The 26894-nt window shown below is 41.9% G+C and overlaps 1 protein-coding gene across 1 annotated transcript; it reads left to right on the top strand.

The window, feature by feature from the left end:
- Nucleotides 1-498: 498 nt before the first annotated feature.
- On the top strand, nt 499-12838 carry LOC121297352 (neurofilament heavy polypeptide-like). Its single transcript, XM_041223631.1, has 4 exons — nt 499-1355; nt 7924-8123; nt 9919-10043; nt 10791-12838. Exons 1-4 carry the CDS (start codon nt 542-544, stop codon nt 12640-12642), a joined length of 2991 nt encoding a protein of 996 aa, XP_041079565.1. The 5' UTR covers nt 499-541; the 3' UTR covers nt 12643-12838.
- The last annotated feature ends 14056 nt before the right edge of the window (nt 12839-26894 follow it).

Below are 26894 nucleotides of genomic sequence, written 5' to 3'. Positions count from 1 at the left end.
ACGTGGAGAGAAGTGCGTGCATCAGGGCTCCCAAAACAGAGGCTTTACTGTGTGCAGACTTTTCACAATATTTGCCATTATTGATTCATGTCGTTTTATTTATATGTATGTATATGTATTGTTATTTATACTGCAGACCTGACCGTGTAGTGTGTGTCACTAATTCGTTACATTCCCTTTAAAAACAAACATTCATTACAGCAATAAATACAACTATAAAAAGTGACAAATTTGCACAATGTGAAAATGGATCAAAGCAATGTTATTTGTAAATTGATGGCTAGACTCGTGTTAAGCATCACTGCACCTTACAGTACGTACTGTATCAAGAATCTGCCAGTACATCTAAAATGCCTTATTGATTTTCTCACTCAGCACAAAAATGCAGCACGTTTTTTGAAGGGACGTTGCACCTTTAAGAGGGGCTGGTTCCAAATTTTTTTCGTGTTCTTGCTGAGTTGCTGAGTTTTTAACACCGCAGTATAAAACGCAGCATCTTCCCTCTGCCTGCCGCAGTGCTCCTGTTAGCCTCAGAGCAGAGATGAGCTACACTTTGGACTCGCTTTACAACACCTCCGCCTACCGCAAGGTGCTCGGCGACCCGCAGAGAAATGTCTCCAGGTCGACCGTCTCCCTTGCTTCTAGCGGCTTCCACTCCCAGCCCTGGTCCCGGGGATCCACCACTTCCCCGTACCGTAGAGGGGTGGGCGGCTACAGCCAGATCTCCTCCACGGACAGCCTGGACGGTTTCAACGGAGAGCCGCGAACCCGCAATGAAAAGGAAGTGCTGCAGGCTCTCAACGACCGCTTCGCCGTCTACATTGACAAAGTGAGGCAGCTGGAGATCCAGAACAAGAACCTCGAGGCTGAGGCAGCCGCCCTGAGACAGAGCCAAGCCGGGAAGTCGGCTATCGGGGAGCTCTATGAGAGGGAGATCGGCGACCTGAGGAACATGGTGGTGCAGCTGAGCAACGAGAAAACGCAGGTGCAGCTGGAGCAGGAGCACATCGAGGAGGACATCCAGCAAGTCAAGCAGAGGTTCGAGGATGAGGCCAGGGCGCGAGAGGAAGTGCAGGCGGCAATCCGTGCCATGACCAAGTACATCGACGAGTCCGGGTTGAGCCGTTTGGAACTGGACAAAAAGCTGCAGTCCCTCCAAGAGGAAGCCGCTTTCCTCAAGAAGAACCACGAAGAAGAGGTGCGAGACCTGCTGTCCCAGATCCACCGCTCGCAGGTCACCGTAGATGTGAGGGAGTCCGTCAGGTCAGATGTCACGAGTGCTCTGCGGGAGATCCGAGCACAGCTGGACGGGCACACTTCAAAAACAACGCAGCACGCCGAGGAGTGGTTTCAAGGTGAGCGCCCTCCTCCACCCTACCCTACCCTATATAATATTATCTGTTAAGGACTTGCTGTATTTAATGTAAAGTTTTGGCAAGTTAAGTTATAGTCAATGAGGGTGTTTAAAAGATTTGTCTGGCATTGTTTGGTTAAAAAAGCTATTAGTTCTGTATTACAACGTTTGTGAGCAGAATATTTTGCTCCTTACGCCCAAAACGGTGTCTCTTCCACAAAATGATATCCTATATTTCAGGTAATACTGCCCTTCTTTTTTAAAATGTGTAGTACGTTTTCCCCTTTAATTCTTTATTTTTGTATTCTTATATCTCCTAACCTTGACTGTAACACCCACATCCATGGAAAATCAAGGTTTCCTCAAGGATTTTTATAATGGATTGTTTTTCAGCTGTTTGGAAGGCTTTGGTTTGAAATAATGTTCACAGTACATATCTGATATTAAATTATAGTTTATACAAACCGGTATTTTAAATTAGCCTATACACCGATTAATTGAACAGAAACTTCTAGAAATGTGTGCTATGCTGACGGTCGACGGGTGCTGTTGGGCTCTGCAGAATAGTACAAATTGAGTACTGGTTCACTGCTGGAACATGTTACTGCTTACCACTTGAACTCTCGAGAAAGGCATTACAATTATTAGAAGGCAAGGGTAAACTGTAATGGTAGATTAATTTCCAATGTATTTATTTATTTTTAAATGTTAAAGTTTTCTTATAAAATGATAATGGTCCGACATTGAATAGTGTTAATTTAATAATCATGATATACTTTTAAACCATATTTTTAAACCAACACCATTTAATAACTGCATTTTATATTAGTGTAAATCACTTATGGTCTGAAACAACAAACTCAGACTTAAGTCTGTTTTAATTTATTAATTTAATTGTGTTCTATGTTTCAGTTTGATATCTGCATAAAAATTAGCGGGTTAGAATATAACTGCCAAACATGTAAAACCAAAAATAACTTTATATATAAATTGACAAATATGCTAAATTGTTGATATGTTACTATGTAATAATGAATTCTAAAGAAATTACTAGTACTTTAAAAGTAATTATTACATACTAACATGTCAACAGTCTCTGTTTGTACAAATAAAAAAGATTTTAAATGACAGCACTAATACAAGCTCCGTATTGTGGTACTGAGACGGCACCAGGGAGATCAATTACCGAAAGAAATATTCTCCTCCTCCTCCCGCTCTCTCTCTCTCTCTCTCTCTCTCTCTCTCTCTCTCTCTCTCTCGCTCTCGCTCTCTCTGTGCAGTTAGAGCTGCAGGGCTCAGTGAGTCAGCGAGTGAGTGGAACTCCCCGTTACCTCCTCAGGGACCACACTGCTCCTGCAATAGGGACACAACTAGCGCATTATGACGGCGATGCAACACAACAACCACTGGATGACGTGTGCAGAATACAGCAGATTTAGAATATACCAAGGAAACCCTTATTCCCAAACCGCAACTACATAATGCCAACAAGTGCATAAGAATAAATGTCGATTTAATAAAGCAGTGTTGCATACTCTTTAGGTGTGCAGTTTATTGAAGAATGTATATTGTGATACAATTAATCTAATAATTTACCCACGTAATACATTACATAGAACTGCCTCAATAACTGGATTCTTTTTTTTACAGCAGAAAATGAGCAAATAATAAATATATGGAATAAAGACAGTATTTATTTTCTAGGACTGTAGAGTAATGGAAAGATTATTAAGCTCAGGTCTGAATGACGGTTTCATCTAAACTTATGAAGTTCAATTTGGTGCAGTGCAGCTTTCTTAATTACCTTGTATGTCATTGTTTTTACAGTGCAGCACACCCATTGTACAGTACAGAGCTTTGCAGTGCTTTGCTGGGCTGTAACCTTCCTTACAAGCAGCATTGTTCACCAGACTGAATACACAAGCACTGCATTGCAGCTCCTGGACCCTGGCTAAGAGTACTGTACATGGCCATCCAACAATGCACAATGACTGGGGGTGACCAATCATACCCCACAGAGTCACTTCATATATTAATATACTGAATACACAATTAGTCCCTTTTTCAAATACATGCAAAAGATTTTAATGACCAATTTGTCCATGGCTTGTTCTTCATCTTGCCCCCTTTCTGCAAAGGCTGACATCTAAGACTGGTTCTCTGTATGGGTGATACATTAAAATGAAGAACAAACACCAGTAACTGTGCATTTGTTCATCTGTCCCAGTATTAGTGCATGTGTGTAGTTTTGAGGTTAGAATCTGGCAGTCAAGGGTTCAAATCTCACTTCAACCACTTACTTTCACCATGTGACCTGAGGCATACCCCCTCTTCCCCACACTGATAATTATGTCCCTTTATGGTACAATCTTGTCCTATTCTTTTCCCTGTTTGCTAATGGAGTTATATGAAAAGCCTCACTTCTCCACAGTTTCTTTCTCCTTCTTCCTCATAACATTCATACTGACTCTGCTCATTCTTTGCTTTCACCTCTAACAAGCCCCATGCTTATTTGATAAGTCCTCCAATGTATTTGCAAAATCATAATATTAAATTAGCGGTGTCTTGTATATTTTTGCTGTAACAGTACATTTTGGGGGTTGTATATGTTTTAGGAGAATCTATTAAGAGGTACAACTGGCCCTTAATACAAGGACCAGAGGACACGGTTGGAAATTAGGTGGAGATATACTTAGGATAGAGGGTAGGAGACACTTCTTTACACAGAGAGCGGGGAGGGTGTGGTGCTGAATCTTTTGGATTCTTTAAGACCCAACTTAACAAAGTTTTGAGATTAATCAGCTAACAGGAACCCATCGAGCAGTGATTTCTAATGGTCTACTCTCGTTGTTCTTATTTTCTTATGGTAATTGTATATGGCCAGCTATCACAGCACAAATAAGACTGCAAACTTGTAACTTCAGGGAATACCCCTGTCAATTTTAGCCTGCCAGATGTTCGTGTCAAATAACAACACGCAATAGTCTTAGTCCTTCTAGTAGCACATATAAACAAAAGTAAATAACAGCAGCAAAAAAATCTACCCAAGATGGTCATCCCATCCCTGCAGTTTCACTACCTCAACCTTCTTCTACTACCTACAAACTCAACCTTTCTCCTCAGATTCTGTACTGTTTTTTTCTTTTAATACTAATATTTGTTTTATTTTCAAACCTCCATAGCAGACCATCTTTCATGCCACTGCATTGCAGTATGCACTGTCACTTCTTTAAGGATGAGCTTAATATGACACTCATGAGCATATTCCCTAAACAACTGGAGCAATTTATCAGGGGCACAGGCCAGCTTCACTACCACCAAAAGCACTGAAAGTGTTCAGTTACCTAAATTGAAAGATTAAGGGTGGATTAATTTTTAGCAAACTCAAATCAAGATTATTGAGGCAGTAGCAAAGCTGCATTGCCAATTTCTTAATTTAATCTTTATTTATCCAGGTAAAAAATAAATAGAAATACTGAGCAAATTTTATTTTCAGCTGTGACCTGGATGTTCTCATGTTTCAAAAAGTGTTGAAAACACCCTCTACAGAATTCTATTTAAACAAATCCTTTTTAAAGTATAGCCCTTTAATGAATTCTTATCCCCTGTACTTAACACTAGGGGGAGCCCTAAACACCATCTCCTGTACAGACAGCTGGGTGAGACTGGGACGAGTTCAGTTTGTGTTTGTGTTTAGTATGTGTGTGTTCATGCATGTATACCTGTTGTTGTCCAGAAAAATGTAAAATAGGACTACATGATAAGCCCTTGAAATGTTTTGGAAGTGTGTAAATATGCGTGTGCATGTGTGGGTATGTTTACATTATGTTGACATAGCAATGTATGCACGTGTGCATGTTTATGTGTGTGTGTGTGTGCACTTGTGTATGTGTGAACATACTTATCCCTATGTGGATGTCTGCTTGCCTGTGGTGGGACTGTGTGTGTGTGTGTGTGTGTCTGTGTGTGCGCATGTGTGTTTATTTGTGCATGTGGGTATACAGGGTATTTTATTATGATTTGTATAGATTTCAAAATTTACTTTTTTATAGAATCAGTGACGTTGAATGTAGAAAATTGATACATACAAATACCATTAAAAATTACTGTTATGTTGGCTTTTTATGATTTGTATGAATTTCAGTTGAAACTTCATAGTAAAATAAAAAGAAGTACCTTTTATTAACTTTAAAATACAAAACTGTATGGACTTATACAGAACACTGAACACCATTAAGGGTGTAATGATTCATCATGTATAGATTCATTGTGATACTTTCTTTAAATTATATTGTATCATAATCAAGGTTTGTATTGTTTGTATTGTGACACAAGACCAGAAGCAGAAGGTTCCTGAATAAAGAATAAGTGTGTTTCATAGTTAGGATGCTACTATCTCATTTCATGTTTGTCTTTTAACAAAATAGTCCATCATTAATGATTATATAATCTTATTATACATCATACAAGTAGTCCATCAGGACCATCGCTTTTAAGTTGATGTATATCATATCTCAATTTGCATCATATCATGGTATAAGTGTCATCCTTACACCTTTAGACAGCAATGTGTGTGCAACTCCCTGGGAGACAGAAGACATGTGCTAGATTTCTAGAAGCCCCTGTCATGTACTGAATGTACTAAAGATTACATCAAAATGTGTAATTTTGTTAAACTTTATTTATTTATTTATTATAGTTTATATGATAAGAGAAAATACTGGAGCTTTAATACCAGATGTTAACAGTACAACATATGCAAATAATACCTAATTCACTACAGTAATGTTAATAATAATAAAAGCAAAATACTTAAATTATTAAGTTTTCTATAATTTGGACTTTCCTTTCAAAATTGCAGCTGTTTAATAAAACAGACACACCTATCAGACCTTTAAACTAGCATGTAAAACTCAATCTCATCTCATTGCAAGACAAAACTGGGATCACTGTCGGGTCCATCTTCATCCAGTCAAAATATAGATTCCTTTGTCTACCACACTTTTTTCCCCCTGCTAGTAGAAGTCATAATGTTCTGCCTGAATGTCCTAACTGGAGCTAACGGATTCCTAATTTAACCCAGTTCGGTCTGCAGATGATGGAAACGAGCAGGACTGATTCAGATGTCCTTCAGTTCCCATGGTAGATGGAGACAAGGCGTTACATAGTGCAATTTCCTACTACAGTCAGAGGGGTTGTTTGAGTTAATGCTTGGAAAGTATCTAATGCTGTTATTCCAAAATATTCTCTCATAGTCACGGTCATGTCAGACCCTTTAATTCACTTTTTTTTTTTTTATCTGTTAGTTTGAACCAGATCAATTCGCATTTGCTCTGTATTAGACCTGATTTTCATTAGTTTCATTGCTGCTAAGCTGTTTTATATACACCTCGTCTTCTATCTTGGCTGTCCCTCACAACCTAAACCACACACTGAATATTTGTCTCCATCATTTGGGGTAAGCCAAGTTTGTCTAATACCAGTTATAGCAAAGTTTTCTGGTAATACAGCTTCTAGCTCCAGTAGTTTATTTTTATTATAGAATTGATTTTACTGGTAAACAGTGGCTTGACATGTTTTTGCTGTTGCCTGTCTCTTTATTCCTGCCCTCCTCAGACCTAATTTAAATATTCCTGTACTAGTTCAATATTCTCAGCTGATTCGTTGGATTCCTTTTTGCTCAGATGCAGCCCATCCTGTTTGCAGGGGATCCTCCATTTTAGGTTTGCAGTGTTTCATATTTGTGAATGCCTCTTGCTTGTAGCCAGTCATTCAGTTTTCTGATCTGCTTCTTTCTGCCTGTGGGGTCCTGCACGTGCCACTGGTAATGTTTGAGAAAAAGATACCCTTTATTCTTTTTGATTTGGGACACTAATATCCATTTTATACTCACCAGGTGCCCTGTCCATGCCACCATGTCTGACAACTCATCTGGAAGATTTAAAGTTGGAGTGAATTCCAGAAACACTTCAAATATCATAGAAAATATGTAACTAGCTCACTGAAAACCTTAGTCTATCTATGCTTGTCCAGTTCCTAGTAAGTGATTGATTTCAAAACATTATCTTAGGATCCAAGTGATTTGGCATCAACAACTCTGAGTGAAGAAGTATCTTCTCTCTCTCTTAAGTCTATCTCTACCAAATTCCCAACTTTTTCAATACACAAGAAAGTATTTTAATTAAACAGCTTTATGGGAGAAACTGTTAACAAGTTGTCCATGCTTCTCTAGTGTCAGCTACAATACTTCCCTGGCATAAGGGCAGCAGCTCTACCAACGAAATAGCTAGCTTCACTCTGGGGTGGTTTGAATCTGTAAATCAAATATTTAGTAATAGTTTAAAATATTAATACTGTAATCATCACAAAGATTATATATATATAAAAAAAAAAAATCAAACCATCATTTTTAATGATTTAAAACAGTTACTTCAGACACTCCTCTGAAAAGCAAGCTATTTGGAGCTGATGCATTGGCCATTTAATGGCTTACCTATAACCATGTCGGGATGTTTTCAGGCTGGGAAGTATTGTAGCTGACACTGGCAGTGTGTTTGGTGTGTTGGCAGTGCGTTTGGACAAGCTGTCAGAGGCAGCGAAGTACAACAGTGATGCCATTCGTAGTGCCCAGGACGAGATTTCGGAGCATCGTCGCCAGCTGCTGTCCCGCACTACCGAGATGGAGACACTGAAGGGGACCAAAGAGTCCCTGGAGAGACAGCTATCTGAGATAGAGGATCGTCACCATGGAGACGTCACCTCCCTACAGGTAGAGATCTTCTAGTCCCTCATCTTTAAAGACCTGGCCACACTGCTCCCCAGTCCCTCAGCTCAATCACTACTAAACTATACTGCCCCTAGTCCCTCAGCTCAATTAGTAAACCACACTGCCCCCAGTCCCTCAGCTCAATCACTAAACCACACTGCTACACAGTTCATCAGCTCAATCACTAAACCACCCTGCCCCACAGTTCATCAGCTCAATCATTAAACCACCCTGCCCCACATTTCATCAACTCAATCACTAAACCACACTGCTCCCTGTCCCTCAGCTCAATCACTAAACCACATTGCATCCAGTCCCTCAGCTCAATCACTAAACCACACTGCACCCAGTCCCTCAGCTCAATCACTAAACCACACTGTTCCTCAGTCCCTCATCTATAATGACCTGGCCTATCACTAAACCACACTACACCCAGTTCATCAGCTCCATCACTAAACCACCCTGCCTCTAGTCCCTCATCTCAATCACTAAACCAAACTGTCCCCCAGTCCCTCATCTCTAATGACCTGGCCACACTGCACCCCAGTTCATTAGCTCAATCACTAAACCACCCTACCCCACAGTTCATCAACTCAATCACTAAACCAAACTGTCCCCCAGTCCCTCATCTCTAATGACCTGGCCACACTGCCCCCAGTCCCTCAGCTCAATCACTAAACCACACTGTCCCACAGTCCCTCATCTATAATGACCTGGCCACACTGCACCCCAGTTCATTAGCTCAATCACTAAACCACCCTGCCCCACAGTTCATAAACTCAATCACTAAACCACCCTACCCCACAGTTCATCAGCTCAATCACTAAACCACCATGCCCCCAGTCTCTCAGCAAAATCACTAAACCACACTGCCCCCCAATCCCTCAGCTCAATCATTAAGCCACACTGCCCCCAGTCCCTCAGCTTAGTCACTGAACCACACTGCCCCACAGTTCATCAGCTCAATCACTAAACCACCATGCCCCCAGTCTCTCAGCAAAATCACTAAACCACACTGCCCCCCAATTCCTCAGCTCAATCACTAAGCCACAATGCCCCCAGTCCCTCAGCTTAGTCACTAAACCACACTGCCCCACAGTTCATCAGCTCAATCACTAAACCACACTGTCCCCCAGTCCATCATCTCAATCACTACACCATACTGCCCCCAGACCCTCATCTCAATCACTAAACCACACTGCCCATAGTTCATCAGCTCAATCACTAAACCACACTGCCCCAGTTCATCAACTGTAGTCCCTAATGACTTGGTCACACAGCCACCCTCAGCTTTACCCACAAGGCCACACTGCCACCGCCAGTCTCTAAGCTCTAATCACTTGGCCTCACATCCTCCCTCCCAGTCCTCCAGTTCAAAACATTCTGGAATAAAGGTAATTAAATGAACAGCCCAGATGCAATTCAAGTGGTCTAAACATGATTGGTGATGAAGTGACTCCATCAGAACCAGGCAATGTTTTTTTTCTAGCAGTTCTGCTTATTCCTGTTAACTCCACCCTAGAGACGAACTGTCACCAAGGAGTGACGGAGGGCGTGATGTGCAATTAACAGGGTTCTTTAAAACCTAGTTTCACTAGTTTTAAAGTAAGCTTTTGTTATGCAGCTGTAGTATCAGTAGCTGTAGTAGCACTGCAGGGTCATCTGAACCATCTGTAATGGCTTTTTCAGCACTTAGCTGGTAAGAATTGTACAAGGCATCTGAAACCTGCAGTGATAAATGCACACAGGAGGTTCCCTTCCAATTAGTTTTACTTCAGACATGTGTGTACCATTTCAGGAAACCATCCAGCAGCTGGACAACGAACTGAGAAGCACTAAGTGGGAGATGTCAACCCAGCTAAGAGACTACCAGGACCTGCTCAATGTGAAGATGGCCCTGGACATTGAGATCGCAGCTTACAGGTGCTTATAAATTGAAACCATTCATGCACGGTCATCTAGAATAGTACATCACTTAAACTATAGGCACAGAACTGAAGCTTCATGTGTAAAAATATCATGTAGACCAATACTTATGATACTTGATACAATCACAGCCCATCAAAAAAAATAATCTTGTTTTCAAAAGTTTTGTAATGCTCATGACTCAGTTGTCACAACTGTATTCCATTCTTTCTATTGAAGTAGGAGTATGCAAAAATAAGTTAAAACCTCATCAGAAATACAGTCTTTAAAAGAAAGAGAATAAAGCTGTATTCTCCCCAATTTGGAATGCCCAATTATTAGTTTTTTATCCTGGCTCACTGCTGCAACCTCCTGGTGACTTGTGAAATGGAGGCTGAAACATGCCTCCTCTGAAATGTGTTCCTGCCAATCCATCATTTTCTCAAACCCACCAGACCCATAGTGCTGGAGGACAACACAGATCTGAATGGCTCCACTGTGGATTGCCCTGCTGACCTAAACCCTCCTTACCCGTGTGGCGCTTGGCCAATTGTGTTCCACCCCCTAGGAACCCCCGGTCACAGTCGGTAGTGACATAGCCTGGATTTGAACCTGTGATCTCCAGGCTATAGGGCTCATCCTGCACTCCATGTGCAGAGCCGCTACTGGATGCACCACTTGGGAGCCCCAATAAACCTGTTTGAATAATGTGTGGTGTTTTTAGATAAACCTATGCAGAATGACAAAATGTTTTTCCACTTACAGGAAACTGCTGGAGGGTGAAGAGACCAGATTCAGCACTGGGCCTGGTCCATATACCTACATTGAGAGCCATACTAAAATTGCAAGCTCATCAGGCCATCTCAAGATCAAAACTGAAGACAAAGTTAAAGCAGCAGAGAAATCTGATGCTGTCATCGTAGAGGAGCAGACTGACGAGACTCAAGTCGAAGTGACAGAGGGTGGGGAGGAGACAGAGAAAGAGGGAGAGGCAGAAGAGGAGAAGGCTGCGGAAGAAGCCAAATCAGAGGGAGAGGAAGAAGAGGGAAAAGAGGATGAGGAAGAAGAGGGAGAAGTGGGGAGGGAAGCTGAGGAAGGAGGAGAAGAAGCTGCAGAGGAGGAGGAGGAGAAGGAAGCCAAATCTCCAGAAGCTGAGGAGGAGGCCAAAGCTAAGTCTCCTGAGGTAAAGGCTCCTGAAGCATCTCCTATTGAAGACAAATCCAAGTCCATAGAGCCAAAATCTCCTGAAGCAGATAAATCCAAATCCCCGGAGCCAAAATCTGTGGAGGAAAAAACTAAATCTCCTACTGAGGAAGAAGCAAAATCTCCCGAGGCAAAATCTCCCACAGAAGAAAAATCTAAATCCGCAGAGGGAAAATCACCTGCAGAAGAGAAATCTAAATCCCCAGAGGCAAAATCACCTGCAGAAGAGAAATCAAAATCTCCCGAGGCAAAATCCCCCACAGAAGAAAAATCTAAATCTGCAGAGGGAAAATCACCTGCAGAAGAGAAATCTAAATCCCCAGAGGCAAAATCACCTGCAGAAGAGAAATCAAAATCTCCCGAGGCAAAATCCCCCACAGAAGAAAAATCTAAATCTGCAGAGGGAAAATCACCTGCAGAAGAGAAATCTAAATCCCCAGAGGCAAAATCACCTGCAGAAGATAAATCAAAATCTCCCGAGGCAAAATCCCCCACAGAAGAAAAATCTAAATCCGCAGAGGGAAAATCACCTGCAGAAGAGAAATCTAAATCCCCAGAGGCAAAATCACCAGCACAAGAGAAATCTAAATCCCCAGAGGCAAAATCACCTGCAGAAGAAAAAGCTAAGTCCCCACAGGAAGAGCAACCCAAAGCCAAGGTGACACCACCCAAAGAAGACAAAAAGGAGGAGCCAGAACCTGAGAAAGAAGAGAAGCCTGAGAGTAAGAAAGAAGAGAAAGAGAAGCCAAAGGAAAAGGAGACTGTGAAGAAGGCAGAGACAAAGGAGGAGGAAAAGGAGAGCAAGCCAGCTGAGTCACCAAAGAAAGCACAGCCTCTGAAGATACCCACTAAACCAGAGGAGAAGGAGAAAGAGCCTGTAAAGGAGAAACCCAAACCTGAGGCTGAGGAAAGAGAGGCTGCCTCAAAGGTTGATGAAAAAGAGAAAGCTTCTCCCAAAAAAGAGGAAAAAGAGAAAGCCACCCCCAAGGCCGAGGAGAAAGAGAAGGCTACCCCAAAGGAAGAAGTAAAGGAAAAGAAGGAAGCACTCAAGACAGAAAAAAAGGAGAAACCCAAGAAGGAAGACAAACCCAACGAAGATGTGAAGCCAGTAGAAAAGAAAGAGGAATCTAAGAAAGCTCCTGAGAAAGAAGAGAAGAAACCAGAGGCCAAGAAAGAGGAAAAGAAGGCAGAGCCTAAGAAAGAAGTGAAGATAGAGGAGACAAAAAAGGAGGAGAAGAGAGAGCCCAAGAAAGAAGAAGACAAGGCCAAACCTGAGAAGAAGGAGACTGCAAAGTCTCCCAAAAAGGAGGCGGCTGCAGACACCAAGACCCAGAAAACAGAGAAGTCCTCCAGCACTGATGAGAAGGAGACCAAGACTGCAGAGAAGTTTGGAGAGGAAATAGCCAAGAAGTAAGAGAAAAGTGACAGAATTATGGGTTAATGGTAGGGGAACAAACACCAAAGAACATTAACAGGGAGAGTAGGATAGGTTAATTCAGTATCTAAATGACACTGAAAAGATGAGCCCCTGCTTTTTAAAGGCAGGCAAGTGAGTAAGCAACATTGTTTCTCTAGCAAATAAAACATGAAAACATGATGGCCAAATATTTGTACAACCGGTTTATACAAATATATGTTATATATATATATCATAATATATATATATATATATATATATATATATATATATATATATATATATATATATATATCCTCCATATATATATAATGTCCAGGTGGTCAGAATTACAGAAACTGAGCAGCAACTTTAAGTGTTGTATTGAAACATAGTTTTATATATGTATATATATATATCTATCTCTCCGAGCGAGAGAGAGAGAGAGAGATAGAGAGAGATATAACCACTTGTTGTGCACCGTTACACAGTTTGCAGGTTGGTTTCAAAGCAACAATGCACTTACTACAGCCACAATAGTTCAAGAAACAAGCACTGACAAAATGCTAAGAATATGCAGTATAAAACTGAATCGCTAAATAAAGAATGGAAAAATGCACCTTGTGTCTGACTGTGTGTATCAATGATTGAATGTTTTTTACTGCAATCGTGGGGCCCATCTGAAATATTCTACATATATTTCACACTCATGGGTATTACATACCCATCATTTATGTAGTGACAGGTCTAGAAAGTAATAGTAATGGTTCCATTTGGAATAACATTACAATGTATGTTTCTAAGTGCTCGGTGGCTACTTCTAATCAAGTTGAGGGTGTATTTCTCACACACTGTTTACTGTATCAGCACAGAGATTGCAAGAGAAAATACACTCTCAACTAGATCAGAGGTAAACACTTAGGATAGGCCATGAAATCTAAATAAAAAAAAGACAAATGAAAAGCAGCTATTGAAGTATGTAATATGGTTATATTGAGCCTGTTGTGGTTTAAATATTAAGAATGTTTTATCATTGTCATTATGGGTGCAAGATCTACGCTCTTAGCTAAATTGGGTTGCAGTTAATATGTTCCAATGGGGACAAGACTTGCAATATATTGCCATGAAAAAACACATTTGGGCCATTCCATGAAAAATGAACACAGAGGTAATTTGGTTTTCATAGATACATATAATCTTCAGAATTATTTAAGCGAGGAGTCTGACAATTACTGTGAAAAAAACAAGGGTTGTCCCTCCCCCAACAGCAGGCAAGGCACCTGGCAAAGGTGGCCTTTTATTCATGTCATGTTTTTGCTACAAATCATTTGGAGCAAAGAAAATCTTGAAAAATGCCGGAGGGTACTTGTAAAGACCTTGGCAAAAGGGCAGCTAGGAGGTATACTCAATATTTCACAATATCTCAGAATAAAGAAAAGAAGACTGCAACTTGCAACATTTGTGCATCAGTGCTTTACTTTCATAGCAGTACTACAAGTTTATTGTCGCAAGTAATTATATATTTTTTTATTCAACATATTCCTTTAAACCGGTATTAGAAAATGAACAGCTATATGGTACCTTTTCTTCATCAAACTAAAAAAAAATAGTACTCAAAAATTACATTTTTCTTATAGCACTAAGTAATTTACCTTTGTTTGTCTGAAACTTGAACACTTACTATACACCAAAAACAGATCAATTGAAAACTAAGTTAATACTTTAAACAACTTGGTTTGGCTAAGTTCCAATTACATGTAAGCAAAGATTTGTCAAACTTGCAAATTACACATAAGTAAATATATGTACATTAAACATTAGATGGCATTATTAAACTTTTGCAGTAAATAGCACTATGTTAATACGTTGCATTACTCTTGTAATTGTCTTTCAATGCAATTTCATACCACTAGCAAACACGTGTGATTAATCAATTTATCAGTCGCATGGGTTGGATGATTTAGCAATGATTATTCAATAGAAAATGTCAAGATTGAAAACCCTAATTACGACACATGCATTTTTTAAAAATAAGTGTTTTTCTAAATAAAATAATTTTTAAACAATAGGGTACTTTCAATTACTGCAAGTGCAGTTTTCCACTTGGTGCTGTCATTTTTACTGAGGGTATCTCCCCATTAATAAACAGAAAAGCTAGTCAACAAACTAAATTCAATTCTCAACATCACACTGAGAAACATCTAACAGCGTAACTGTTTTTTTTTCCGAATTTCTAATGAACTCAAAAATTAAACAAAACATACATGAAAACACTATTTAAAAAGGAAAGAATAGGGGTAATTTCTGAGTAGTTACTACATTCAAAACAACTGTTTTGTTTAATAATTAAAGCAATTTATATCTATTTTTTTATAATATATAGCTGTGAAATTAGTTTTGTATAACAGGAGGTGTCTGAACTGAAAGTTACAGTTTAGAGGATAAAGACAAACAACTATGACTATGTAATAGTGTGAATTTTATAGTACATCTAGGCATTCAGAAAGTGGGTTGAGTCTGAAACTAATGGCAGAGAACAAACTGGAACAGAATAAAGATTTTAAAAATCTCTTCATCTACTTCAGCACAAAAATATCAAGACAAATCGAACAAATGAATGCAAAAGACTTTTGGGTTTACATTGACTGTTAGGACTGAACAGAGCATTTGGCCAGCTAATGCCCCTTTGGCAAGTGAGTTTGAATTAATAATACTTTTCCAAGGTGAAAGGTATTTAGAGTGAGTCCTGTCCACTGGTTACATTTTCCAGTAACTTGTAATGATAATGGTTTCCTTTTCAAACATGTCACTAGATATGGTGATGCGTTACATTTTATGTAAAAAAATAATGTAGTTACTTTTAGATAGATTTTAAAAAAGGACCACAGCTAACGTAACATGGAAATCAAAAAGTGGGTGAAGAGAGTGCAAGTCAAACCTTTACATGTCACATGAACACACAATAAAATGTAAACTATCTTGAAACTTGTAACAGATTTTAAAAGTAACTTCCTCAGCACTGGGCCTGTCCATTTTCTCCAAAACCAAAGCCCTCAATCCAGTGCCTGTGTGGATAAACTTGGAGAGTGCCCATGAAGACTAATGCCAGGGCCAAGAGGAATGAGTTGCAGTATGAAGATGAGGGAACGGACTATGTTTAGCCTAGACCAGAGAAGGGTTAGGGGACACTTGATTTTTTTTTTTTTTTAAATCTTAAAAGGACTTGACAATAATCTTAGCCAATACTTAAAGCAAAGCACGGCTATCAGACCCAAAGGACTATTGGAAATTAATTGGAGATCAACTTAGGACAGACGCTTCTTCATACAGTGGTGAGGGTATGGAGTGGGTTACCTAGTCGTATTACTTTTGCTGAATCAGTCAGCTACTATGAACCAGGCTAGTGTTGATGGACCGAATGACCTCCTAATTTTCTTATCTCATTTTTCTGTTGAGAATATCCAAAAATGAATGAAATACATTTTGTACCAAATGTAATACAGGGTATACAGGGTCATTCTTGTAATGAAAATGGAGACTCCAAAACTATGAGTGATAATTGATGTTTTTGTGAAATTTAGCAGAACATAATTGCAGAAACTTATTTTTGCTTAAAATGTTTTGCTTCAAAACCTTCCTCGATGTCATTACATGGGACTCACTGTGATTCCTGACTGCTGCTATGAGTAGCCCCCAAAGCAAACTACCAAACCACAAGGACCTGTTCCAGACAAGTGGTGCTTGGAATCTGATTTTAAACAGGCTTTTCCACTGGTCAGGGCTCCCAAGAAATTGAATTGTCGAACTCATCTGAAATGTTATGCAGCACTGAGGGGTCTCTTGTAAAAACATTATATCCTCCCACAATTTCAAATTCACTTAACTTTGCTTTATATTATCATAAAAACTATTCACTGGAAACAAAAATTTAAAAGTCATGGAGGAAAAACTTGACAACCAAAAAAAGATTTCAATTTTGTTTGGTGGTGGGTATAAAGCAAGGCTATCTAACCAAATGAAACTGGGTTATCAAGTAGGGGTGCAGTTGTATAAATGATCTGGAGAGCCGCGGCCTTTACTTTATTTCCATTACAGTTTGTTGTTAACATCTTATTGTACAAGATAGCCAGTAAACACATAAAATGCCACTGAAGAGGTTGAACTGAGTTATTGTACTATAGCCCCTAGTCCTTAACAACAGTCTGTATTCATACCTATTGAAGTGATGGGGACATTTCATTCTCCAGGTGAAATGATGAGGATTTATGAAATTATCTTGTTAGCTACAATTATTATAGAGTGCACAGGGCAGGTGTGCAGGAAAGCCTTTGAGATGAAATAATTCCCCTGGCTGTTCAGGATCTCTGGGTTCTTTAGTGTGATTTCACTACCGATGGAGAAAAGATTCTGAGTACACAGCTATGATTGAGATGAGGCTGTGCTGCTGTTATATGGGCAGTGTGTGCTGCTATCAGGGAAATAATGTTTTGTTGGCTGCAAAAGGGGCTACAAAAATGAACAGAACTGACCTCACCTGACCTGGTGCAAGCAAGAGTCTGGTCAAAATGTTGCTGACACACACAGAGATAAGCCAGCAAATAAGCTTTGCACACAAAGTGATGTAGAGACCGTATAAAACATTAGGCACTGGAAAGTGCATTCAAGGAGCATACCTGACTACCCCGTGCCCCACGCTTCTTCCATAGGATTAAGTCATTGATCACAACTTCATTTCTGCTTATAACTAAGTGGTACATTATTATGTCTAAGTGATAAGGTTTAAGCAATGTAACAGAATGACATAATAATGTAATTTCCTTACACTACTGTGATGGAAATATGAGTTCTGTTGATGAATCTTCCTCCCGACCTATGAGTGCACTAAAGAACGAGAGGAGAAGTATCTGGAAGGGCTGGCCTGACAGTTCGTTTCCGAGTCAGGGAAGTGGGTCAGCCTGGAAAGAAGCGAGACTCTGTTGTAAGACCGTATTGATTTGAAAGGTAAACGAGAGGCAGCTGCAAGTAATAAGGCAGCTGCAACCGTTTACCTAGATATCATGCAGGATTATATACAGGGGCCAGGGTAACGCTGATCTTTTCCTTCGTTTGGGTAAAACGATCAGAGAGAGAGAGAGAAGGATTGAGAGAGGAGCTCTCAGTGTGTGGAAACTAATTTGTGTTGTGTGTTATTGTGTTTGTCCTGTTAATTGTCTGTTCTTCACTTGTAGACAGTTAAAGCACACCTCCGAAGCTGTCAACTAGGGTCAGCACTGTCCGGAGCACCACTCCACTATCATCACGAAGTACCGTTGTTTTCACTCAGCACCAGCACGACTGCACTCACCCAGGACTGGTGACCGTGTGTTTGTTTTTGTTCGGGACTGTGCCCAGTTTTTGTTATCCCTGTGCTTTACACATTGTTGTGTATAGCCGGGGATTTATTATTTGACGGTCACCAGACCTGGATTACAAATAAAAGCACTTTTCCACTGGATATCATTGTCTGCCTGTCACTCCTGCATCGCATCACCACTACACCTATTCCCCTCCACCAGCCACTTTGTCACAACTACCCATACTCTCCTCCATCATTGTGGAACAGCTCTGTCTGGGTTTCTGCAGTCCATGCAGCTGGCTGTGCAGACAGGCTCACTGTCTGGGTTTCTGGAGTCCATGCAGCTGGCTGTGCAGACAGGCTCTTTGTCTGGGTTTCTGGAGTCCATGCAGCTGGCTGTGCAGACAGGCTCACTGTCTGGGTTACTGGAGTCCATGCAGCTGGCATGCATGCATTGATGTGACAGGCTCACTGTGCCTGTCACATCAATCTGGAGAACTCTGAGAGATCCCAGCTCAAGTAAATTCATTCCACACTCAATGAATTCGGCAATTCAAAACTCTGAAGTGTACATTAAGCAGGTGGCGCTGAATGATTTTTCTGTATTTGTCTTTAACTTTGAAAGCATTAAAGGGTTGACTATACTTTGAGTGCACAAGCTCTCTTCTAAAGTAATGTTTAATATATCCCCTTCAGACCAAGGGCCCACACATTTTGACATTAGGCTAGGTGTTAAATATATCAAATGACTTTTGTGTGTCATGTTAAAAAGTAGTTCAAAGTGATGAGTCCATTTAGTGTGTTTGTTTTGCACTAAAGGGGATTGTTTTTGTTTGTTTTGGTGATTGTGGTTCACTGTGTAAACATGTTAAAAAGTTTACTTATATACCAAAGAAGTGCATTCAGGTTTAGGTGGACAATGGTTCACAGGTTAACACAAGTTGTCTGTTTTACCAGGTGAAACTGGTCTTAAATTAATTGGAGCACTTCATAACCCTACTGTCACACTACAGTAGAGGGATCTACTAATGAGAAGGAGCTGGAAGGACCAATGTTAAAAGTGGAATGACTGCGGAAAGTGGAAAGGCCAAAAGATACCTTCCTATGTTCTGAAAGTAAAAAAAAAAAAATCTTGAGTGAAATTCCAAATAGATAACTTCAATGTGACGCAGAAACCCAGAATCCTTCTTTCACGCTTACTGTGAGTAAGAAACCTTTTCTTATCATGTCATAGTCCAACCACCTCATTTTATATTGTATACAAAACTATATATCTGTCTGACGGAAAGTCGATACCTTGCGCTGGGTTTAGGAGTTCTGGAGAATCAGCTTGCAGATTAATACTCCCTAAAGGAATTAAAGCAGTTGCCATGGAGGAATTTCCACATCATGTAGACAACACATTAGAATCAGCGCAGTACTGGCTGCCCATGGTGAATCTACACAGGTAGATTTTTTGAAATGTATTTCTTTAACACATGCAAATGCTGACTATTGTTTCGAATACTTGTTTATAGGTACCCCTGAGAACTTAGGGTTTGCTTGTATTTGTGTATTAAGTTGTCAATTCTCAATGCTGCAAAATGAATCAATTGAAATAAATGATCAAATAAGTGAGGAAATTGTAACCTGGACGACATTCTGTTTCGGAGTCTGCGGTGGCAGTGCACCACACATCACTGCCCTTTACTCTTGGGGTAAAGAAATACCTGGTGATGTGGTGTACATGTACCCGGGCTCTGTTACACACACACACACACATACAGGGTTAACTTCACATATTTAACAAACAGTGCATTTGGGTTAACATGCTATTTTTGTACCAGACTGGCAATGCAACATCAAAATGTAGGCTGCAGCATGTCCCAAGGGCTTGCAACACAACCCATAGGTTCATATAGTCTCGATCTGATAGCCTCAGGAAATCGATCAAGGATTTTAACCATGTCTTAGGATATGTTTGGTTAAGCCACTTTGGGAGAGATTTATTAAGGTATTTACCCTAAAGTACTATACATCTCTCTCTTGCTCCAAAACAAATCTGTCCCTTACAGCTTTAAGTCACGTCAAACAATTTTTTTTGTCCACAATAATCATAGTCAACAGTCCTTTGCTATCAATTCCAGTTCCCTACACATTAAAAATGCTCAGTTACATGCAATAATAATTTTATTTTCTAAAGCATAGTTACAACTCTTCTCGAAAAGGATTTGATTCTTCTGAATCCCCAGATATCCCCTGCATGCCTCATCTTGATGAACTCAACCGCAGAGGAAGGTTGTTCCACTTGAGTCCCATTTGCACTCTTGTATTCATGTATACAGATACTCAGCTCTCTAACACACCACAATCTAATGAGATGAACTGCGGGCTTGCTGGTACACGCTGCACCAATCACACACATATAAAATGAATCCAATCCTGTCTCATGTACAATAGAGGCTTGTCAGCAGTCATTAACAATTGCAGTGCAACACAATGCTGCACAAAAACAATAATGTTAACCAGCTCCAAGGGTTCTTTTCTTTGATTGTTTTGTCCTCTTACCTGCATGTATTGTTTGTGATTGTTCTGAGTTCCCTTTCAGTGGAATGACAACCATTACCGAATGGGAAAGAGCCCTCTCTGACCGTCAATCACTGAGCATATATAAAAAAGCTGTCCTATCAGGGCCCTGCTGTGAGGGGGAAGTCCCTCCCACCTCCTGCTGAAGAGGGACATCCTCACAGTAACATATTGCCATTTTCTCTCTCACTTCACTGAGACAGGTCACAGATTGCTTCGTGCTTTCTTGTCCGAATTTGGCTGATTGGTTGGTTTCGACCTTCAAATTTATTAACATCCACGGTAAAATCACACTTTCGAGCATTATTGAGAGTGCTCTTGCCTGATTCTCCCATCAGTTTACTGACTAGAGCTGGTTTCGACCCCTCTTGCGAGATTTGCGAGCAGCCATAACTTTTTTTCACTACATGAGGCCTTGTATAGTTTGATATACCGTGTTGGGAGCTGGGAGTTGTGGTGCTGTAAGGAGACTGCGGGCTCGCGGCATCGTCCTCTACGCCGATTTCGGCCACAGACACCAAAAAAAGAAAAAAAAAAAAACAGCTCGGGACCTAGCGCCCCTCTCAAGCCTCGGGCTCCCCTAGCTCGGCTGTGCTTGCCCTCGGCAACCATGCCGAATGAATCAGCTGCATAGCCCAGCATCAACCGTGGTTCTTCAGCCACCCTTCCAGGCTTTTTGACAGCGCCTACTGGGCCCCGATTGACTCGGTACCAGAGTCAATATCTTTGGCGCCACCTACAGCCCGGGGCCGACCACGCACACCATTGGCACCAACCTCGGCACCAATTGACTCCGCTCGGCATCGATTGACTTGGCACCGGTGAACACCTTCGGCGCCATCTACAGCCCGGCACTGACCACTTTATCCATCGGCACCAACCACTCGATCTCAGCACCGAGAGCAACAGCCCCGCCTACGCACATGCCATGTCAGTGCGGTCAATTGGGTTGGCGAAGCTGCCCAGACAGGCGAGCACCTGTCCAGCACAGATGCTTAGGGCCAGACCATGCAGCCAAAGCACTGGCGGGTGAGTTGGACTGCTCTCCCTGCAGGAAGTTCTCGAAAAGAACTAAACACAGGAGAGCAGACCTATCCCCAGCAGAGTCTCTCTCCCCGAGCCGTGGGAGAATGAGGTCAGTGGTCCAGGGTCCTCTAGGACCCCCCCCCCCCCTACAGTGACCAGGTTCACCAGGTCACCCTCCCCTTCACCACCACCAGTACAGACACACCTCTCAGGGGAGGCCAGATGGTCACAGCCGAGGCGGTACCGCTCAAGGGGACAGGCGGTCGCCGCACAGGTACTGCTCTCCTTCCCCGCGCAGGTGCAGATGATCCTTGTCACAGTCGCCTCGGACGTTCCCTTGCTAGCAGAACAAGAGGGAAAGGGGAACCGCAATCTGAAACAAAAAGGGCATCCACAGCAAGCCATCCCTTTGTGCCAGGATTTCCTGGAATTGGTGCGCTCCTCCTGGAGCAACCCAGCGTCTGCACCCTCAGCCTACAGAACAGCAGAGTCTCTGCTTTATACTGCAGGTGCCCAAGAAGCAGGCCTAGGCACATTCCCCAGTATCGGGGACACGATCACAGTATTGGTGCAAGGTTCCACCTTCACCAAGGGGTATAAGGACCCACACTGCCCATCCAAGCCTTGCAGGACAACGGATGCTATGCTGAAAAAGACCTATTCTGTACCTCAGGGTCCTCAACTTGTTTCTCAAACAAAGGAAGTTCAACATGTTGACAGCACAGCGTATCCAACCCGGCGACTGATTCACATCGATCAACCTGCAAGACGCCTATTTCCATGTCCCGATCCATCCCACACAAAGAAAATATCTGCGCTTCGCTTTCAAGGCAACCTGTACGAATTCTGCATGCTGGCATTTGGCCTCTCGCTGGTGACCCACACATTTTCAAGGTGCATGGATGCAGCACTGGCTCTCAAGCTGTAGATATTTGGATCCTGAACTATCTGGACGATTGACTAGTTTGCACACATTCCAAAGCACACGCAGAGGCACACACAAAACAGGTCACAGATCATGTGACGAAGTTAAGGCTCTTGATACATCAACAGAAGAGCAACTTCGTACCGTCTCAGTCCACAGTGGGATAAAACTGAACTCTGTGAGCATGCTTGCCTCACTGTCGGAAGACAGGATTTGGTCGTTGGATGCCACACTTTTCCTATTCAGAGAGAACGCTCTTCTACAGGTCAAAATATATCAAAGGTTGTTGAGACTGATGTCAGCTGCCTCGAGAATCCTTCCACTAGGGCTGCTGAGAATGCGTCCGCTTCAAGCCTGGGTAAATACGCTCAAGGTGCACCCAGCCGGAGATCGGTACCGGCTGGTGCGAGTGTCCACACAATGCTGGAAGACACTGGAGTGGTGGCTCCGTCCCGGCAATCTGTGCCTCGGATCTCCCCTCGGATCCCCTCACAGAAGGGAAGTGGACACTACAGATGCCTTCAGCCTGGGCTGGAGAGTGGTCTGGAATGGGAGAGGAATAAGAGGTCAGTGGAAGGGACTTTGGCAGCAAGCGTACATAAATGCCCAAGAGCTGCAAGCAATGAACCTGCGTTATCTCATTTTCGCCAGCAGTTAGTGCACAAACATCTGCTGGTCCAGACAGACAATACTACAGTGGTAGCCTACATAAACCACCAAGGCGGCCTTCGCTCACCGGGCCTTCACCACGCAAAGCACAGACTCCTATTCTGGATACACAGACACTTGCATTTCATCAGGGCAGTTCACCTCCCTGGTGTGGACAACAAGGCAGCAGACCTCCTGTCCAGAATAGCTCCTGACAACTCGGAATGGAGACTGTATCCTCAAATGGTGAATCAGATTTGGGAGAGGTTTCGACCTGCACGAGTCCACTCATTGACCCCTATGGTTCTCCTGGGAGAGAGATGGGGGCCCCCTGGGAGTAGACGCGCTAGTCCACAACTGGAACAGGGGCTCTTGTATGCGTTCCCTCCCCTACCATTATTACCCATGACACTAGAGAGGATCAGGGTGGAGAGAGCACAGGTTCTGCTGGTTGCACCCAGATGGCCGAGGCGCCCCTCGTTTGCTCTCCTCTCCGACATGCTGTTGGGTCAACAGTGGCAGCTCCTGCTGCGCAAGGACCTCCTGAGCCAAGCAGAGGGGCTATCATGGCACCTGATCCCAGCCCAGCTCCAACTCTGGGTCTGGCCATTGAAAGGAGCCATCTATTCAGACGAGGTTTGCCAGATGCAGTAGTAGAAACACTACAGTCTGCTAGGGCACCGAGCACTAGAGCCTAGTACAAATACAAATGGAAAGTTTTCCAAGACTGGTGCATTGCCGAAGGTCACGATCATGTGACCTGCCCTATTGAGACAATATTAACCTTCTTACAACACCTGTTTGACACAGGAAAATCAGCGTCCACTTTGAAGGTATACCTGGCAGCAATATCAGTGTGCCACGACAAAACTGACTCAGTGTCCCCTGGGACACATTTCCTGGCAATGCAATTTCTTAAAGGGGCTCAGAGGCTTCGTCCTCCCATGAAAAGTATGGTCCCCAAGTGGGATCTAGAACTGGTACTGCGGGTCCTTATGGGTCACCCATTTGAGCCCATGGAGTCAGCAGAACTGCGCCGTTTCCTTGAAGGTAGTGTTTTTAATAGCCATTACGTCTGCCAGACGAGTAAGTGAGCTTCATGTGCTGTCCATCAATGACACATGCATGGCTTTCACTAGAAATGACTTGCGGGTAACATTAAGAACAAATCCAGCCTTTTTGCCAAAGATGGTATCTTCATTCCATATTAACCAGCCAGTGGTTTTGGAAACTTTCAGACCTCACCTCCCACCTCCCTCTTCAGCAGGAGGTGGGAGGGACTTCCCCCTCACAGCAGGGCCCTGATAGGGCAGGTTTTTTTATATATGCTCAGTGATTAACAGTCAGAGAGGGCTCTTTCCCATTCGGTAATGGTTGTCATTCTCTTTCAGGGAACCAGGGTTATGGTAATAGGAACGTTATTATCCCTCACTGGGGATGGAATCCATGGAATCCGTACATATGACTCACTTCACATTGTTCTATATATCTGCAAACACGCTTATCTAGTGGCGGTAAAACTTGTTATTCACATAGTATAGCACTGGATATATAGATTTTAGATATTCAGATTGTGGAATATAGGGGGTGTCCACACAGCAGTCCACCTGCCTGTCACACATCTTACATTTTTGCATATACCTGGAGATTACAATGATCACACTCTACACACTGCTGAGCTATATCATGGTCGTCCACTTCTCTATCACATGGATCGCTCTAATTTTGAATTTACAGCCGTGGCGGGCGATGTGTGTTACTGGAATAAGTTACTCAACTACTGTTTGATAAGTCTGTGATGAAGTGCTATCAGGGAAAGCAGTTCTAGTAGCCTGCCAGAAACGTGTAACACAGCCTAGATCAGCCTTTGGAGAAGTACTGTGTCAGCCAGGGCTATTGGTTTTGTTGGCAATAAACTGCATAAATGAGATGCTGCTGCTGCTTACTAGTGTAAAAACTGTTTGGTCGATCTAGCCTATGTTACATGTTTATGGCAGACATCTCCTGAGCTCATTGTCAAGCACCTTAACACACTTATCAAAAAAAAAAAAAAAAAAACAGAGAATGATCACAAACAAGGGAACAGCAAAAATAAACAGAAAGAAAATGTATTTTGAAGCTACTTACTCTTTAAAAAATAATGGTAAAATATGGCAGCTTCAAAAACCTAAAGCCTCACCCTGTTATTATATTCAAGACAGTTTATGAATACAATTAGTATCTACTGTATTATATTGTACTGATCACTGCACCACATCATTACATAATAGGTCAAAACATTACACATATTGTAGTGTCCTTTAAATGCCAGAACGATAGCTCATTATCAACATACTGTCTAATTGTACTACTCATACCTTACAACTACCTTAAAAGAATTTGTACAAAACATGTCAATCGCAGATTTAAATGCTGTGAAGTGGGGTGGAAATCAGCTGAGTGAGTGACACATTGATTTATAAAAACCAGTATCAAAATAATCAGCTCGAATATTTCATTTTGATGATACTAAACAAACGAAGGTGACATTGACAGACGTGACAGAACTAAAACTAATGGCAGTAGAAAGATCTAGCCGACACGCTTCATATCAAGTGGAGTGATTTACTGTTCACACATCTTCTGGAAGTCTGAAAGGAAAACCGCAAAGGATGTTTAAAACACTTCTGTTTCACATCGTGCACTGCAATGCACAGAGCCCGCATGAGGAGGTGGGTTTCTGCTTCTTTAAGGTCCTCTCAGGAAGGGGAGTTTGTGCGCTGCTGCTTTCCCCGAGCTCCAGAGGTTGTTTTTTTGATGAGTCAGTGAGCGACTGAGCTGAGCTACGTCAGAATGCAAATCATGCATGGTGCAGTGCAGGGCTATTTTTATGTCTCATCTCTGTCTCATGGGTGCAGGGAGAGAAGGAGAGAAACAGCAGCAGCAATTTGAACAACGCTCCACCCGAGTTTGAGTCCTACTTTTCAAGTGAAACGTTTTGTAGTCTCAAATCAACATAAAAAAACAAACAAACAAAAAAAAAAAACTGGTCTCAGTAGAGAGCTAATGTACATTTATATTGTCTCCAGTATTGCAAGGAGCAGGCAAATAAATAGAAAGTGGGCTTAATAGTGAGCTGATCTTTAGCTAGTGCTGATCACAAATTATTTTTTACTGCACAAATCTCGTTATTACTTGTGGTACAAAATGTAAGTTATAGTATCTATGGATCTATAACCACTGAAGTGCATTAAGATCATTGAGGGAAAGGATGACTTACAAAACAGGCCAGTTTTGGTCCATACTCAAATTGAAAAGTTGCAATAATTTACTGTGAGGGAAAATAACATGCTTCTCCTGACCACCAGTCCTAGATGATGGACAGGTTTAGCTATGATGGAGTGGACTGATGATCATAACCAGCAGGTGGACTTGTTAAAGTCGTGATCTTGCTGGCCATCGCAGTCTTACCCAGAATGACGAACAGTCTCAATGCAAAACTCATACGACTAAGCTGGTTCAATATCCCACAGCATGCGTTCATCTCAACAATCAGGCGGCACACACTGTGCCGTCTGTTTCACTGACACAAGTTCACTTCTAGAAACTCCTTTGATGACTCTTTTTCACGCACCGTTTCCTGCGTGCCACACGCTGTTTTATTAGGTATCAACTATATTTTTTGCCAATACTGCATCTGTCCCTGTGCAAGTCTGCTCTTGTTGCACTTTCAGTGGAACCCCATTCCAAACATTATGAAACAACAGCCTGTAGGCATCATAGTAAGTGGGA

The sequence above is a fragment of the Polyodon spathula genome, chromosome 22 (genome assembly GCF_017654505.1).
Source record: "Polyodon spathula isolate WHYD16114869_AA chromosome 22, ASM1765450v1, whole genome shotgun sequence".
In the NCBI taxonomy this organism is placed as follows: domain Eukaryota; kingdom Metazoa; phylum Chordata; class Actinopteri; order Acipenseriformes; family Polyodontidae; genus Polyodon; species Polyodon spathula.
This window is presented reverse-complemented; position numbering and strand designations above follow the sequence as displayed.